Source organism: Thunnus maccoyii, chromosome 2, assembly GCF_910596095.1.
Source record: "Thunnus maccoyii chromosome 2, fThuMac1.1, whole genome shotgun sequence".
NCBI lineage: Eukaryota > Metazoa > Chordata > Actinopteri > Scombriformes > Scombridae > Thunnus > Thunnus maccoyii.
In genome coordinates, this window is record NC_056534.1 from 23,563,036 (window position 1) to 23,579,716 (window position 16,681).

General features: G+C 38.6%; 2 protein-coding genes across 3 annotated transcripts; one reads left to right on the plus strand and one right to left on the minus strand.

Annotated features, from left to right (window-relative positions):
• Positions 1-79: 79 nt before the first annotated feature.
• On the minus strand, positions 80-2,871 carry hmgb2a (high mobility group box 2a). Its single transcript, XM_042422958.1, has 5 exons — positions 2,768-2,871; positions 1,743-1,902; positions 1,303-1,451; positions 998-1,172; positions 80-800 (listed from the first exon to the last, which is right to left on the minus strand). Exons 2-5 carry the CDS (start codon positions 1,887-1,889, stop codon positions 627-629), a joined length of 645 nt encoding a protein of 214 aa, XP_042278892.1. The 5' UTR covers positions 1,890-1,902; positions 2,768-2,871; the 3' UTR covers positions 80-626.
• Positions 2,872-7,314: 4,443 nt separating this feature from the next.
• pmm2 (phosphomannomutase 2) lies at positions 7,315-15,830 on the plus strand. Of its 2 annotated transcripts, none has more exons than XM_042399189.1 (8): positions 7,315-8,137; positions 10,167-10,278; positions 10,666-10,742; positions 10,949-11,040; positions 11,116-11,215; positions 12,028-12,103; positions 12,319-12,434; positions 14,238-15,830. In XM_042399189.1, exons 1-8 carry the CDS (start codon positions 8,063-8,065, stop codon positions 14,340-14,342), a joined length of 753 nt encoding a protein of 250 aa, XP_042255123.1. In that variant the 5' UTR covers positions 7,315-8,062; the 3' UTR covers positions 14,343-15,830. The 2 variants fall into 2 exon arrangements, with proteins under 2 accessions (XP_042255123.1, XP_042255132.1); XM_042399198.1 differs by lacking the exon at positions 7,315-8,137 and adding an exon at positions 9,256-9,400.
• Positions 15,831-16,681: the final 851 nt, after the last annotated feature.

Genomic DNA, 16,681 nt, shown 5'->3' on the forward strand with positions numbered 1-16,681 from the left:
TGCCAAATTCATTACAGCAATACCATTATGAAATACTTCATAAATACCCGAGCATCCAATTAACTGACAGTCCACACAATTATAATCAATATACAAAATTTTATTACAAAAAAATTCGTTCTACATGAAAGTTTTCAAAGTTCCACATTAAAAATGGCTGCAAACATTTTAATCAAACTACAGATAAATCCTGGTAGTAAAATGACTGAAGAAACAGCACCACTGAACAGAACATAAGCAGTGCTTCCAGAAACAATAAATTCTTTAAAACTTGACTGATTTGCTGCTGCACAGTGCCTGTACAGGAGTTTTAGTCCATTGTAATATCAGTTTGGTACAGGAAATCCATATCTGAGTGCCCATTGAGATAGCAAAGAGGCTTGAAGATGTGACAAACCAGAGTTTAACAGAAAAACTGTCTTCATAGGGGGGACTAAGTGAGAAAATAAAAACTAAATCCCTGAATTTGAAAAGGAATACAGGTCTGGTATCCTACAGAGGCAGACCAACAGGGACAGCAGGCTATACTGTTGGAATCATCCACACAAAAAAAAAACAAAAAACAAAAACAGGAGTTTAGCTGAACAATGCATTGCAAACTTCACATCCTTTAACATATAAACCGCTTAGTCATCATCGTCATCATCGTCGTCATCATCTTCCTCCTCCTCATCGTCGTCGTCATCATCGTCATCGTCATCAACTGGTTCTGCTTTCTTGGCAGAGGGCCTGCCCGGCCCACTCTTCTTACCAGCATCACTCTTCCCCATACCACCTCTGGCTCTGTAGGCAGCAACATCCTGAAAAAAAATAATAAAAATAATACATTTAACATTAGACACCTGTTAATCATTCCCCCGGTTTGTAAGCAGTCTTCATCAATAAAGCAAGGTTTAAAAATGTATAAGCACATTAAATACAGCACAACCAACTCCTCAACATCAGTGAAGAGGCCGCACCTTCCTAGAGTCATGCAAAAATTAAACCAGGTGCATACCTTCTCATACTTTTCCTTCAGTTTGGCAGCCTTAGCCTCATAAGGAGCCTTGTCTTTGGAACTCTGTGTAGCCCACAACTCGCCAAGCTTCTTGGCGATGTCACCGATGGAGATACCAGGGTTCTCCTCCTTGATCCTGGGGCGGTGGTCAGAGCAGAACACGAAGAAGGCAGAGCTGGAGGGAAAAGATGGATGTGTTAAAGTCAGAAAGCACCAGATTGTACTTATGCACATGAGCACACTATATATTTGTATTTAAAAAAGAAAAAGAAAAAGAAAAACCCTGCATGGGGGTGGGGACTTACGGTGGCCTTTTGGGGGCGTTGGGGTCCTTCTTCTTCTTGCCCTTCTTCGCGCCCTTAGGGGGGATGTATGATTTCATCTCTCTGTCATATCGGACCTTGTCGTTCTTAGCCATTTCTTCAAACTTCACCTTTTCTTTGGCTGACATGGTCTACAAAAAAATTTAAATTATAATATATAAAAACAACAATCATGTACACAGCCTCCAATTAGTCTGAAAACAAAATAAAGTCCTTTACTCATTTTGCCAACAGCTGTTGGGCAACTTAAATTACACAATCCTTCGTGTTTTACACACTTGAGTACACCTGGGACCTTGTTCCTGCTATGAAAATGCGATACACATCCAACAAGCACTTCAAATGCACATAAATTTCAGATACAAAAAAAGGACTAAAATTATTTATGATTTTGTATAATTTCTAAACTGATTCCAACTTACCTTCCATCTTTCAGAGCATTTCTTGGAAAACTCGGCGAAGCCCACACTGGTCCCTGGGTGTTTCTTTTTGTGCTCCTCACGGCAGGTCGCGACAAAGAAAGCATATGATGAGGTTTTACCTCTTGGCTTATTTGGGTCCTTAGTCATGGCTGCGATTTATCTAGAAACGATGGAAAAAGCATTGCATGAAACAACTCTGACAATACTAATCTATTAACATTTGTACAGTTAGAAACTCACTCTTAACTTGTATCTGCACAATAACCAAACTTAGCATAGTACACAAGCCTGAGTGTATCCTTAACGTTATGTTTAGTCAACTCAACGCAAGCAAATATTCACACATAAGTCGTCGTTCGACTCCTGCGACTAACATTATTGTAACATACAGGCCAAGCAGACGCCCAAGGGTGTTTTAAGGCTCTAATCGGATTTCTGCCTTACTGGGACAAAAAGACGCGACTCCATTTTGTATCTTCCCGCCTAAACGAAACTGCGCCCAAACTTACTAAAACAAAGTGACCTAATAGACATTTACTTCACTTTCACACGGCTGGTGTTCTGCCATTACCCAGAGAACTACCAGCCACAACAGTGAGTCCGAACCAAAAGTTTATTTAGTTCACATAATTCAAACTTGAGCGCGTCGGAGCTGCCGTCATGTAGCCATGCTAAGCTAACGTTATCAAACCAAATGGCGTTTGAACGGCATGTTGCGCACTAACAGCAGCAGACTGGCGGCCTAACATTAGGTCACCAGGCCGAAAGAGTCAAAAGCTCGCTGTTCGTCGTTTGAAACAAGAATCCGACGGCTTTCATCATGAACACAGTTTACGGCAACGATGTGATACAACATAGAAACGATTTAGAAGAGTAATAATCCATTTATAGATTTTAGTTGGCAAATATGTAAAAATACGAGATGTGGCTGTCGTGCACTTCAGACCACATTACCAAAGAAAACACAGGTGACTTTAAATAACAGAATTAGCAAAATATAATGGCCTGACACGGCGCAGTCTTACCTGTTCCCAGATGGACGAGTTGAAACGACTGAATGAGGAAGAAAGCTCAACTGTTTTGTTACCGTCTGCGAGGCCCAACTAACTTGACTAAAAATACTTCCACAACTCCTCCCCGCCCTCAGCGGATTGGTCGGATTTAAGCATTTAGATTTGAATGCAAGGCACGTGACATACACACAACGCTGTGATTGGTTGCCTTGTGTGACATAAAGACCTCAAGTTTGTATGTTCTGTCTGCACACTGATTGGTTGAGCTGGGGTTTTAAACACACGGCGCGAAAAGTCCTTTGTTTGCTTGGAGTCAAAATATATTGAAGTGTTGATGTGTAGCTGGGGCTCATTTTAACCGTTTGTTTTCCACATTCGATTGTCGGTGGCAGAAGCAACTACAAGACCGTTTATATGTCCTTTTATTCAACAAGTTGTGGCACAAATGGACAACTCTTAACTGGCATTTAGGTCAAGTCAAAAACAAAACTGCTTGTTGACATTTATGACTGCTAAACTGTCCAGAAAATGAAAATAAGATTCTCAGACTTAGTTTTCCTGTTCAAAATAGGAGTTCAATAGCGTTGTAACATACTCAAATCTAATAAGTTAGAAGTTGAATTAATAATCAGAAAAATAGGATTTTGTTTTGCCAGAACATATCACAATATATTATGACTATGTGATACCAAATAATCAATACCTGCTATAGGGTGACCAAGTGCAATATACGGCTGTGATGTAAGCACAGTATGATACTTTCATATTAAGACAGCCTCTATCAAATGTCAAAGCAGTGAGCACCTTGAAAAAGCTTAGTGCTGTAGCCCATGCATTCACAAAAGAATAAATAATCAGAGATTTTAGCAACTCCAAGATATCAGGATTACAAGAAAACTATAATTATGAGAAAATTACCTGAGAGAATGCTGATAGCATTGATGCATTCATCAGATAGTAAAATAATTTTCCCCAAAACATTTTTTTAAATATTAAAAAAATAACTTCATGTCAACTTCAATTAAGTAACTACAAAATTAAAAGGTAAATTGACCCGGTGCTAATCACTACAAACCTGGCCCAAGTCAGAAGGGAGTTAGGGAGAAATGGTGTGTTTGGAACCTCAAGCCCCTTCAGATAAGGAGCCTGAACAAGTTTTATCTGAGTGCAGGAAGACACAGCCTAGTGTTATAACACTATAGTGTTGGTTGACAGCCACTTCAGGTCCACTGACTACAATGGGTCCAGAGCCCACAGAACCAGCTCCAAATCCCTGAACAAAACTGTTTGGAGAGATAAAATAGAGTATAACAGTTCACAAATATGAATGCTACAATATAAACAAAATTAAATAGAGTATGGGTTCTAATTATAACAAAATGCTGTGCTATACTGTAGGTTCCACACCAAATGCAAACTTCATAAAGGCTACCCTGTGCAGTAGACTGAAGTAAAACAAACCATAAATAAATCAAATTAAACTTCATACTCTTTGAAGATTCATGCTCACGAGAGGTGACAGTTATGACAGTTTTGCCTAATTAAAAATATATTTATGAATTCTGAATATAGCTTTAGATTTTCTATGTATGCAGCTAATGAACCATCTCCATGCACAGGTCTGATGCTCCTCTCCCATATAGTTCATCCAGCCCACACAGGTTCTCACACACTTTTCTAGACTGGTGTCTTAGGGTTGATGGGCTGGGATGTTGGTCTTGTTCAGTGTGAGTACATACACTTAAGTAATTTGGTAAATATTGTCAGTTTTCTGTAGAAATTATTATTATTATTATTATTTTATATGTGATGTAAATGAGAAACCTGCTTTCCTAAATCAAGCTAAGCAGTTGGAATAGATGGAGAGTGATCCATCTGAGCTGGTGGGGCATCAGACTTCATCTGTCGTCTTTAGGTCATCCATGCATAGATGGGTTATCTATCTGGATTGCTGAGGGTGGGGGGCAAATACAATATGTTTCATGTTTTATTTCGACAAAAGGTTTGTTGAAAATATACTCCCCACTAAGTAAAGCACTCTGAGTCAATACAACAACCCTAATTCTCCCAAAACGTACATGGAGGAACAAAACAGTAGGCTAGACTAATACAGCACCACAGACTATAGCCAAACTATATAAACATGAAGCTTCCACAGAGTTGAACCAATATCTTTCTATTTCCGGTCAACGGGTGTAGGGGCATCTGTCATGCTGGTTTTGATCCTGAATCATATTTAACGAAGGGAAAAGGTTTGCAAGTCTGTAATGATTGTAATGACAGCCTATATCTTCAACCTTGTCAAAGATGTAGGCCAGAGCAGTGGTTCCCAACCTGCTAGCCCGGACCCTCAAGGGGTCCCAAGATAAATCTGAAGAGTAGCAACATTATTAAAGGAACAGTAAGACATCTTGGGTAATAGTTTTATTCACATTCTTTCCAAGAGTTAGATTGATACCACTCTCATGTCTGTGCTTTAGTGAGCTGAAGCCAGTTAGCTTAGCTTAGAGCTTAACAGGTCAGCCTGGCAAAAACATACTAATCAACACTAATGTACTAAAGACTAAGAGTCTAATGCCATGGTAGCCACTCTGTGAGCTGAATGCTCAGCATGCTAGCATGCTCACGGTGATAATGCTAGCATATTATGTTTAGAATGTAAAATGTTTACTGTGTTCACCATGTTGGTTTAACATGCAAGCGTTCGCTAATTAGCACTAAACACAAAGTACAGCTGAGGCTGATAGGAATGTCATAAATTTTGTAGTTATTTGTTCACAGACAAAAGTATTTGACAAAATGTTGTGCTGATGATGGCTCTTGATGAAGTTAATAGGCTATATTTTATCCACAGGGAACCATGAATGTTTTGTGTCAATCTTTGTGATAGATGTTGAGATATATCATAGCATAAGTAAACACTTTGTCTTGCTGGTGGCACTATAGGAAAAGTCTGGAGTTCACCAAAGTCTGTAGGATTCATCCTCTGGGGACCATAGATGTTTGTACGAAATATTATAGCAATTCATCAAATAGTTGGGATATTTATTGGGATATTTCAGTATTGAGCCATGCCATTGCCAATAAATAAATAAAAACATTTTTTGAGGTTTCAGATGGAGTTGCATAATGTATTTATTCTTGATGAACAAAGTGTATTCATCTGTCAGGCTGTTTCCCCCTGCTGTCTTCATGCTAAAGCTAGGCTAATTGCCTCCTGGCTTTAATGCCATACAACAAAGACACAAACGTTCTATCAATCTTCTCACCTAATGCACAGAAAGAAGTGTATTTCCCAAATTATCAAATTATTTCTTTAAAGCTGTAAGAAAGAAAAAAATATTTCGAATTACAGTAAGTAACCTATATTTTTTTGTTCTTTTCTCTAATTTGTCCTTTTCTCTTGTCAAATACTTGATGTGTTGCTTTAAGAAACTTGTGCAGCATCTTACTGAGAAACAATTAAAATGATAATCTGTTGGGCACAGCAGTGGTTGCGTGTGTGCACGTTCCAATTGTGCACAATTTTCATTAGATTCTCCAGTGGATAGTCAGTCATAGAGACCTATATCTCTAAAATGAATGTCCCTCTATCTCTGCTGTTCAAAAAAGCTTATAGGCTTCTAGCCACACACGAAACCTGTCCAGGACATTAATGCTGTTTTCCAGCTCAATGCAGAAAAATGTGCTGTGTGTGATAGAGCCCAACAATATGAGATTTAAAACAAGATGGTTTTACAAACAATATTCAAGATGTTCATTAGACATCATTAGATATCCAAACTTTCAGTGTCACAATCAGGGCATAGACATTTTTAGACAAAAATGGAATTTAAAATAAAAGAATACAGTTTCTGGCTAAATAGCATGGTACTGCAATATAAAGCAAAGGCCGATACAACACTGTTGATAAACAGTGTGTAGAACTTTTCTTTGCATGTTCTCTAATTCTCAAACAATAAAACACATTGAAGTGCACATTAAAGTCGAGCAAGGTGAGGACCAATGCTCGAATTGGACATCATTATTTATTATTTATTGCTAATTATGACATGCATCAATATTCTCAAAAATGTTGATTCACAGCTGCATGTAAAGGCTAGACATGGTCAAAGTGTCATTGTGGTAAGTGCAGGGAAGTCTGTCTCAGAGACACTCTGTAGCATGGTGACAATTACAATTTTTTACAATTACAATTCCACCTTGAAATTGTCCAGCTTCAACTGGAAAGAACGCTGCTGTCAAATCAAACATCATAATTTGTGTTAGCTTCTGTCAGGAATTCTCTTAGTATGTTGATGGGATGAGGATGCTGTGAGAAACATAGGCCACTCTTTTACCAGAGTGGAGCACAGAGCATCCTAATTGTAACCTTAGTTACTGTACATAAATACATTCATTATATATATATTTTTGTATGTGTAATATTTAAGTGACTTTAGCTCTAATCTGCCATTGTTTTACAGGGAGTGTTGTGAGTGTAACAGTAACAGAGTAATAACAACTTCTTGGCTTTTGGGTTTTTTTGTTGTAGTTTTTTTAATTCAAAAGATTTATTGTCAAACATCAAGGCATAGAAAAACAGTAAACACAGACAACACACATTCAATGAGAAAAAGATTTAGCAGTGTTTTAGCAAATATATCAATCTTCTCACCTAACATTCAGAAAGAAGTGTATTTCCCATATTTTTTTGTTCCTCATACTTTACATATGTCTACACTTTAATACTATACTTTTTCCTCTTCAGGCCTCAAGAAATTATTCAAACAATTTAAAAAGGAAAAACCTATTTTTGGTCAAACTGCTCATGGGTCATGTCAACATAAGTCCATAACCTGTGATGAGGGGTCGCAAGAATGAAAATTTATTTCAAGAGGTCTCAAGCCAAATATGTTGGGAACCACTGGGCTATAGTGCAATGAAGATCTGTAAGGAGAGCGAGAAAAGACTTCAGAGGCTGGATGGGTGTTTCAGCAAATGTTTTCATGACTCCTTCACTATTCCACCATCAGGAAACAGCTCACAATAGCTTGAACGCTGTTGAGCTGTCAGGATGTTTCATGTTGACTCTACACCCCTGCGCAACATGGTGGCGGTATGCACCTTTTACGCTGGTTTACTGTCCGCCAATAAAAACACAAAGAAGAAGCACAACGTAGCGTCATGCTTACGTTTGCACCCCGTTTGTAAATGCCAGACCTGCTGAGCTAAGACGGGTCCGGTAGACGCTAAAGAAGCAGAAGCCTTGACAGGAGATTAGTAGATGTTGTTGAGGACTGAGACTTAAGTTTATGTAGAGACAAGATGAGTGACGTCAGTGTGGACTCCAGCACGCTTTGCCTCTTTGATGTTGACGGCACGCTCACGGCCGCGAGACTGGTAGATAATATGTGTGTGTGTGTGAGAGAGAGAGAGAGAGAGAGAGAGAGAGAGAGAGAGAGAGAGAGAGAGAGAGAGAGAGAGAGAGAGAGAGAGAGAGAGAGAGAGAGAGAGAGAGAGAGAGAGAGAGAGAGAGAGAGAGAGAGAGAGAGAGAGGTTACACCAGACTCTATTCATACAAACATCTGTCAAGTAGATCATGTCAGTTGAACATCCGGTTCCACGTTGTTATTGTAGTTCTTCCGAGCGATAATGTGCTCCACAGAAACGTGTACTTTGACCATCGACTGTATAAAAATATGGACGTAGTTACCGTGACGTCACTTGTTGGTTTCTGAAGAGCGGTTTTGACCTGGATGTATAAACAGAGTAAAGAGAGTTCTCTTTGTACATCCATGCTTAAAGTGAGCCGCTCCGGCCATCGCCATTTTGGCAGTGCGTGACGCTGCCTAACTCCCAGCCAATCAAAAATGGGAAAAGAGCTGCAAGCTGAAACAAGCCACCTAACGTTAGCAGCTGGTGGACCTGTCACTCAAAGCAGCCATGTCGTTCATTATGCATAACTTTACGGCTTAATAAAATCTAAACGGGTGAGTTATAAAAAAAGTCACCCCCGGTACAGTTGTCATCAAAAGGAAAATTAGCTATAGAGACCAAAACCGTTTTTTGTACCAGGCTGTATACAGGTTTATTTCTGCTGTAAAGTTGGGCATTTTCACATGAGGGTCAATGGGATTTGACCTATGGATTTGACTCGCTTTTAGAGTCAGCCTAAAGTGGCCATTCAAGGAACTGCAGTTTTTGGCACTTCCGCATTGGCTTCATTTTTCAGCCCCGGAGGTTCCCGCTTGACTTTGACATGAATAAATGACGTAAGCCGATATGTGTCACGGGCTGCCATCAGCTAAATTACAGGTTGAGCCTTTGCTAAATAAGAACTATCATGTGAGCTATATGTGCACATGACTGGCTCTGCTCAGTTGTTGGTTTGCTGCGTTTCTTGCAGTAACAGGAAGTGTCTAGCGGAACGTAAAGGCTGAGGGACCAGTGTAGTTTATAGTGTTTGAGTTGCTGAAAATATTAAACGTTGACAATAAATATTGTTAACCCTCCGCATGTATAGTCACTGTTGTCACCATCTGCGTTCAAACACAAACCTTTCGTGTTCAACAAGTCTGCCGCTTTCTCATATGACGCTGATGCTAACTGTGTTTCCATAGGGTTCCACTAGCATTTTGCTAACAAGCGGAACCACCTCCGCCGGTAAAGGGATTCTTCTTGTCTTGTGCCAATTAGTCCAGTTACACGGATGTGCGGCTGTTTCTCCACAGAGAAGATCTGTAACTAAATTCGAGCTTTAACCAATCTGTAACTGGCAGATTGTTTACACAACAATTTATGTTATGTTTGAGTTTCTCCTATTAAACTGTTGCAGTTCACTATAGGCTCAATCCCAGTCACTGTCAGTCATGAGTGTCTTCATATTCAGTAATGTGACCACTTCTGTTTTCAGTATCTTCTTCCATGATTTGCAATCATACCACAAGTGTGCTCCTGAGTAGGGGTGTGATTGTGCGTTACCATCTGTGTTTGGAGACTGATTGTCTAAAAAGAAAGGAATAGCATCATAAGAGGGTTTAGTAAGTGTGCTTGTGCAACAAAGCGGGTAACCTAAAGTGCAATCACTGCTCAAAATATTACAATAAAACAACCACTGAAGCTACAGAAAGTTAAAGTTATAATCTCAAGAAAAAACTGAGCAATCGAAACAGTGGATATGAATCCCAACAACTGAAATACATGCAGAATGTAAAATACTACTAAATAATCAAGATGCAGTAGCTGAAGATAGTTGAAAGAGTAGAAATGGACTCATGCTGACTCTATCAAATGGCATGTATTTTTCCGTCTGTTGGCTGTGGTCTAATCATATCTCTTAAAGGCTTCACCTTGATTAAGTGTTGTTGCTATGGTTTCTGTCATTTGTGCTATCACGTCAGTAAATTAAGTTGTGTGTGTTTTTTTTCAGCCTGCAACTCCGGACATGTCAGAGTTTCTTGACAAGTTGAAAACTCGGGTTCGAGTCGGAGTGGTGGGGGGCTCGGACCTTGTCAAGATCAAAGAGCAGCTGGGAGATGATGGTGAGACACAAACTCACAACCAAAACCACGCACAATTCTTTTGCTGGAAGGCTTCTACAGTGAAAAGTTGTTGGAGGAAGTCAGCAATGTTACCATGTCTCTTTTTCTCTTCTCACTTACGGCCGTGCTTTGGCCCTGTGCCTTTCAAATATGTATTTCTGATCTTAAACAGAGATGGTACGCCAGTTTAAGCACTGAAACTGAATGTAAATGAGCTGAAAATGTGTGTCATATCGAGATGGTGGGCCACCATTATTGAGTCTATTTTGAGTCAACTTTTTTCTACTGAACATTAAGAGCTGCTCAACTCAGGCCAGTACCTCTACCGATAATTTCTTTGCCATCAGATCTTCTTGATTATTTCTTTCTCTATGTGTCTGCATACAGTGATCCAGAAAGTGGACTATGTGTTTGCTGAGAACGGTCTTGTGGCCTACAAGAATGGACAGTTAATCTCTGTTCAAGTAAGATTGACTTAAAACGCCTTTTTTATGTGAATGCTCTCAAGTCTGTATTGTGAAAGTCCTCATTTAACAGAGGCAGATGATTTTCCATCCTATAATCTTGGTTTTATAATCTCAGCTCTTACAGAGATACCCTAAATATGATGACGTGGCCTCATGTTACAGTCACCAGGAAGTTAACTTTGTCTGCTTGTTGTTGTTATCAGTCCATCCAGGCCCACATGGGTGAAGAGCTACTACAAGATTTCATCAACTTCTGTCTCAACTACATGGCCAAGATCAAACTGCCCAAGAAGAGGTACAGACATGTCAAAGAAGGGTAGGAGTGATCAGGTTGAGCCTCACAGTGACTGAATTGTGTAATGTTTTACAGGGGGACATTCATTGAATTTCGTAACGGCATGTTGAACATCTCCCCTATTGGACGCAGCTGTACACAGGAAGAGAGGATAGAGTTCTACGAGCTGGACAAGGTAGCACACATGCATTTACACTGAGTAAGATTCCTTTGGCTTGAGTCAGAAAATGCATCACTTAAAGCTGCATTAATCAATGTTTTTTTTATCAATAATGTATCATGTGACTGTGCAATGTGAAAGGGGTCGCTTATTGTGATGATCTCACCGAGAATTATCACCCGACTCTGAAGTTCCCCTCAGCGCTTCGGAGCGATTCAACGTCTTTCAGCTCATTGTTTTATTTTACAGTCCAGAACTTAATTGTTTTGGTTCAGTCTCATGGCTCTGATCAACCTCAGTAAAGTATTCCGCGTTATAAAGTGAATATTGGACTTATATTTATTAAGTGAAATACAAGTGAAATACAACTCCTAATGAACGCTGATGTTGCTCTGTATCTGCTGGATATGTAATGTTTGCTAACATGTTTGACAAAACAGCTTATTTAATGTGATAATATATCACAATATATTGTTTTCAGCATGTTCTACTGTCCCCATCTGGCCAAAAAATGAATTAATGCAGCTTTAACTTTGCCTGTCTTTGCATCTGTCACTCACAGGATAGCAAGATTGTGATAGAAAATACATGTAAACTGGTATTTTTCTTGCTTTTGGTGATCACACTGCCACCTAGAGGCAGATGTGTGCATCCTTTTGATTAAAGAATGTTTGTTTTTTGTATTTGTGTACATCATTATTAGCCCAAAATTTAAATATCTCTTTAACTGAAGCAAGAGTGCAGAACTTGTTTCATTGTCTGAATAAGAAGATAATTACAGATGACAGCAGCTGCAGGGCTGTGATTCTTGTTTTTGGCCCCAACAGAAAGAAAAAATCAGAGAGAAGTTTGTGTCCATATTAAAGGAAGAGTTCAAAGGAAAAGGATTGTCATTCTCAATAGGTGAGTCAACTGCATTCAGTACAGTCATATAGTGTTTGTGTCTACAGTGGATATATTTTTTAAAGAAACGTAGATCTTGTCACATACATACATGACGTGCTTTAAGCAGCTGACCATGAAACCAGATAGTAAAATAAGGACCTCAGTTGTGGCCGTTTCTTTCTCAGTGTGATGTAAATTCTCCACATCATCTCCTTCTCTTTGTTTCTGTGCAGGAGGGCAGATCAGCTTTGACGTGTTCCCTGATGGTTGGGATAAGAGATACTGTCTGGGGATTGTTGAGAAGGACAACTACTCAACCATTCACTTCTTTGGAGACAAGACCAAACCTGTGAGTATGCTAACTACTGCACAATAAGGCTGATTGCTGTAGATCCTACATGTAAATTCTTTGAAAGGTAGAATATCAGTAGAACTGCTAGGTAAAAAGATCAGATAGACAACCCACCTGAATGGCACCGTAGCTGACACCTATACAGTCCACGGGCAGAGTTTAATCATTCAGGTTGCTCACTCACACGCAAACCTGGCTAAATTTGTCCGTCCTCACTGACCATTTACACATTCACTCTGTAGAGCGTTATTGAAAAGCTCTGTTTTGGGTTTAAAAAACATTAGTTTAGTGTGAACAGAGCCACAGTGGAGAGGAAAATTTAGCCATGGTGTGGACACACTCTGAAAACACCTGCTTCAAGTTTTATTATGGAAATGTAGCTGTTTTAACATGGTTTTTTTATGGTTGGAGATCTTTATGAAAATGACCTGAAAACACCAGTGTGGACACATCTTGTTTTCATACGTTAAGAGTGTTGTTTTTTTTTAGATTTAGCTGGTGTTGTGTGGTTATAGTCAGAGTTGCAGCTTGCAGTTGCAGATTTATATGTTTTACTGTAGGTTTCTTAATTGTGGTTTAAAGGTACACTCTCTGATTTTTTTTATAGCACAGAACAGGACTTTTAAACCCAGACATTTCCTCTCAGCTCATTGCTGATGTTTGAAAGTTTTTTGAAGCACATTTTGTGATTTTGGATACATATAAAAAAAAATCAGAGAGTGTATGGTAACATTTGCGAGTTAAAGCCTAGGTGACTGCAAGATGAGGACACTCCAGATAAATGATAGTCTGCATGCTGTGCTGTTGTAAAAGTGGTCTCACCACACTGACAAGGCAGCACTCTGAGCTCTAACTGACCACCATCTCCATTGAAAAACATTTTCCCATTGATCCACTGAATCCTGAGCAGTTTGCTGTGCATATAGCAGACTGATGGCCCTTTCACACATAGAGTATGCAGGAATTCTGGCCTCAAACATCCATGTAAGACTTTTATTTTTGGGCATTTCAACCATGACATGGTTGGTCTTTATAGACAAGTTTTTTTTTCTCCACACTGCAGTGGCAGAAATGCCAGAAACAATGATGAATGTAACTTATTTTGTAACTGTTATATATCCATCCATGAATTATTTGTTGACCACAGACATTGCTGGGGGGAAGGGTTGAATTCTTCTCTTTTATTCTCTTTTTTCCCAACAAAAAAGAAAAGAAAGCCAATAAAAAGGGAAGCTGTAAAGACTGGTAAAAGAATATCTGCTGCCACACAAATAATCTCCTCTTGAGAAGCTGATTTAGCTACATACAGTACATGACCACTTGTACTAAAAAGCAGTTTGAGTTTCAGTTTGTCTCTGCCAGTAAAAATAATCAGTTTATTGCTAACTTCCTGTGCCACTCCACTGAAACTGAGAGTGACGACATCCTCTGTTCTGGATGACTGAAAATCTTCTAAATAAAACATCTGAAAGCATGTCTTCACCTTGTCATTACGGAGTTATTTGTAGATTGGAGGCAAAAACTGAAATCAACAGAATAACATGTTTAGAAAGTCATATCTGCATAATGTACATAAAGCACGGTTTGTGCTAAATTGTGAAATGATCGAGCCAACTGTTGAGTCACGAGTCTTGTTCTACTTTTTTTTTTTAGTGAAGTTGTTCACTCAGTTTTGGAGAGATAATTCACCAGTCTGAGCTTTGCAGAATGTTTTTCAATGGAAAAAAAGCCTTCAAGAACATTTTACAGAAGACTCATAACTATTGTATCTGTGTGTGTGTGTGTTTTTTTTTGTGTTAGGGAGGAAACGACTATGAAATCTACTGTGACCCCCGGACCATCGGCCATGAAGTCTCCAGCCCAAAAGAAACACAACAGCTTTGTCAGAAGCTTTTCTTCTCATGAGCGAGAAGCAGCAGCTGTTACCATATGTTCCCATTACTTGTACAAAACAGAGAAGAGAGTTTATATTTTAGAGGTCTCATTCATCTGTGAGGATCTAATCTTTAGCTTTCATTACAAAAATAATGAATTTAATGCAGAATGAGCCAATGTCACTGTGTCTTTGATAATGCCAAGGAAGAGAGAGTCACTGACAAATGAGAAGATAGACTTCTGGGTTTTCCTAATGGAGTCTTGAAGCGTCATGGCTTTAAATGTGATAGTAAACATGATAGTGGGTATGCTGACATTTTTTTTATCAATATTTTTTTGTGGCAAATCTCCAACATTGTGCGCTAACTTTTTATTTTAGATGAGATGAGAAATGAGATTCTGTCTTGTTATCTCAGCATTACCTCATGGTAAAGGTTGAGCCAAAACCCTTACCAACATAATTGCTGGAGATGAAAAATGCAGTTGTTTTGTGTTTTTTTTTTTTTTATTCACATGTGAGTCTGACCATCATGTTCTTGAATCACTTATCTGGAAATCCAACATATTTGTACATGGCCTAAAAAAAAGCCTGGTACTGTTATTCTATGTAATTGATGTCAATACTGTCTGACTCTGAATCTGCTTTTTTTAACTAATCCCCAACTCCCATCTGACCCTGTGTGCCTCTGATAAGCTGCAGCAGAAGACTCTTTGATTTAGCATTTCAGATGTGATTTTGAAGTGTACTTCAGTTAGTGGAAGCTGTAAGGAGAGTCATGTCAATGTTAGTGTTAACAAACAGGCCTTTTTGGATTTTTTTTTTGTTTTTTGTCTCAGAGCAAATTTGTCAGTCAAATGTCGTGGCCGTTGCTCTGACGTCTCTTTGCTCGCATTTTCTGTGAAAGCCTTTTGTAGGTTTCACACTTGTCTTTGTTTCATTATGTTTACTATCACTGCTCGGTTTGATCCGAACAAACTGGAATCCTAGCCAGATGTTTTAGAATAACAAATATCAAAAGCTTTCATGCACTGACAGCATTGTAAGGCTGAATCACCTTGCTGTTATGGAAGTTAATTAACTAAAATATATGTTTTTATATTGTAAAGTCACCAGTTAGTGTACTACTTTTAGGCGAGGAAAAAGCTGCAGGTTAAAATATTTCAGAGGAAAGAGGTGTTGAACAAAAAACATCTGGTGTTATGTAACGGTTCTTGCAGCACAGCAGCAACAGAATCAGAGCATCCTGTGAGCCTGATAGATTAGTCACTTGTCTGTTACTTAATCTGGTTGAATTTCCCTTCTTATTAAGTGAAGTAATAATACAAAACACAAGTGCTTATTGATATTATTGGCCCCTTAAATGTTATAGAATATAGGCTATCTGAGACTTATGCTTCATACAATCATAATAAGTGATGTTATATGTCAATACATGACACTAAAAACCTGAATGAAGAATCACCTTAAATTCTGCTTAGAGAAAGATTAGAACTTTGAGAAATAAAAGAAGGGAACAATACATGATGTCATGTGTGTGTTTGGTGCTGAATTCTTTAAAATAGACATAACACAGGCAAAGCCTATTTAAATATGGATCCCTTACATGTGCTTATTTAAGAATCCTGACCATGGTATACATGTGCTGCCTTCAAAAACGTATAAAATAAACTCGTTAGTGCTCTCTGGTGGAAACCTATATACTGTCAACACTGTTTCTAAATGACCTCAAACATGAAGTATTTTGGCATCTCTGTACTGATATTTCTTGTTATTTATCTGCTGACATATATGTCAATACCAATATGTCTAAATCACAATTTATATCAATATATACATGTCAATATATCTACCAAAATATCTAAATATGAAAAATACAGTTGATCAGTGTGTTGTGATGAGAATCTAACAGCTTGAGCCCCACAGCTTGCTAGTTGTCTAGCACGCTGTTAGACTCAAGCTGTTAGATTCATGGCTAGCAGCTCTAGACAAATTGCTAGTTGTTTAGAGCTACTAGCCATGCTAGCATCTCTAGACAACTAGCAATTTGATGGATTACTTAAATTATCCTTTGACTTTTCCTTTAGCACCACCAGTTTTCACTTATTTCTTGATATACATGTATCTCACCAACTTGGCACATAATCTGGTACACACATTCATGGTCCCCATAAGATAAATTGTAATAACTGTGATGGCCTGACTTTTCATCTAGTTTATGACCAAAAACCGGCAAAACTAATGATGTTCCCATCACAGTTCCACTTTGTGTTTAGTACTAATGAGCAAATATTTTCATGCTAACACGCTATACCAACACAGTAAATATGGTAAACTACAAAACATCAACACTCTAGCATATAATTGTGAG

Excerpts from the sequence above, each read along its gene's own strand:
- pmm2 (XM_042399189.1), top strand. The coding sequence starts at position 8,063 with ATGAGTGACGTCAGTGTGGACTCCAGCACGCTTTGCCTCTTTGATGTT. Across the intron at positions 10,743-10,948 it reads GACAGTTAATCTCTGTTCAA|TCCATCCAGGCCCACATGGG; the intron begins GTAAGATTGACT and ends TGTTGTTATCAG. Across the intron at positions 12,435-14,237 it reads TTGGAGACAAGACCAAACCT|GGAGGAAACGACTATGAAAT; the intron begins GTGAGTATGCTA and ends TTTTTGTGTTAG.
- hmgb2a (XM_042422958.1), bottom strand. The coding sequence starts at position 1,889 with ATGACTAAGGACCCAAATAAGCCAAGAGGTAAAACCTCATCATATGCT. Across the intron at positions 1,452-1,742 it reads AATGCTCTGAAAGATGGAAG|ACCATGTCAGCCAAAGAAAA; the intron begins GTAAGTTGGAAT and ends ATTTTTTTGTAG. Across the intron at positions 1,173-1,302 it reads AACGCCCCCAAAAGGCCACC|CTCTGCCTTCTTCGTGTTCT; the intron begins GTAAGTCCCCAC and ends TTTTCCCTCCAG.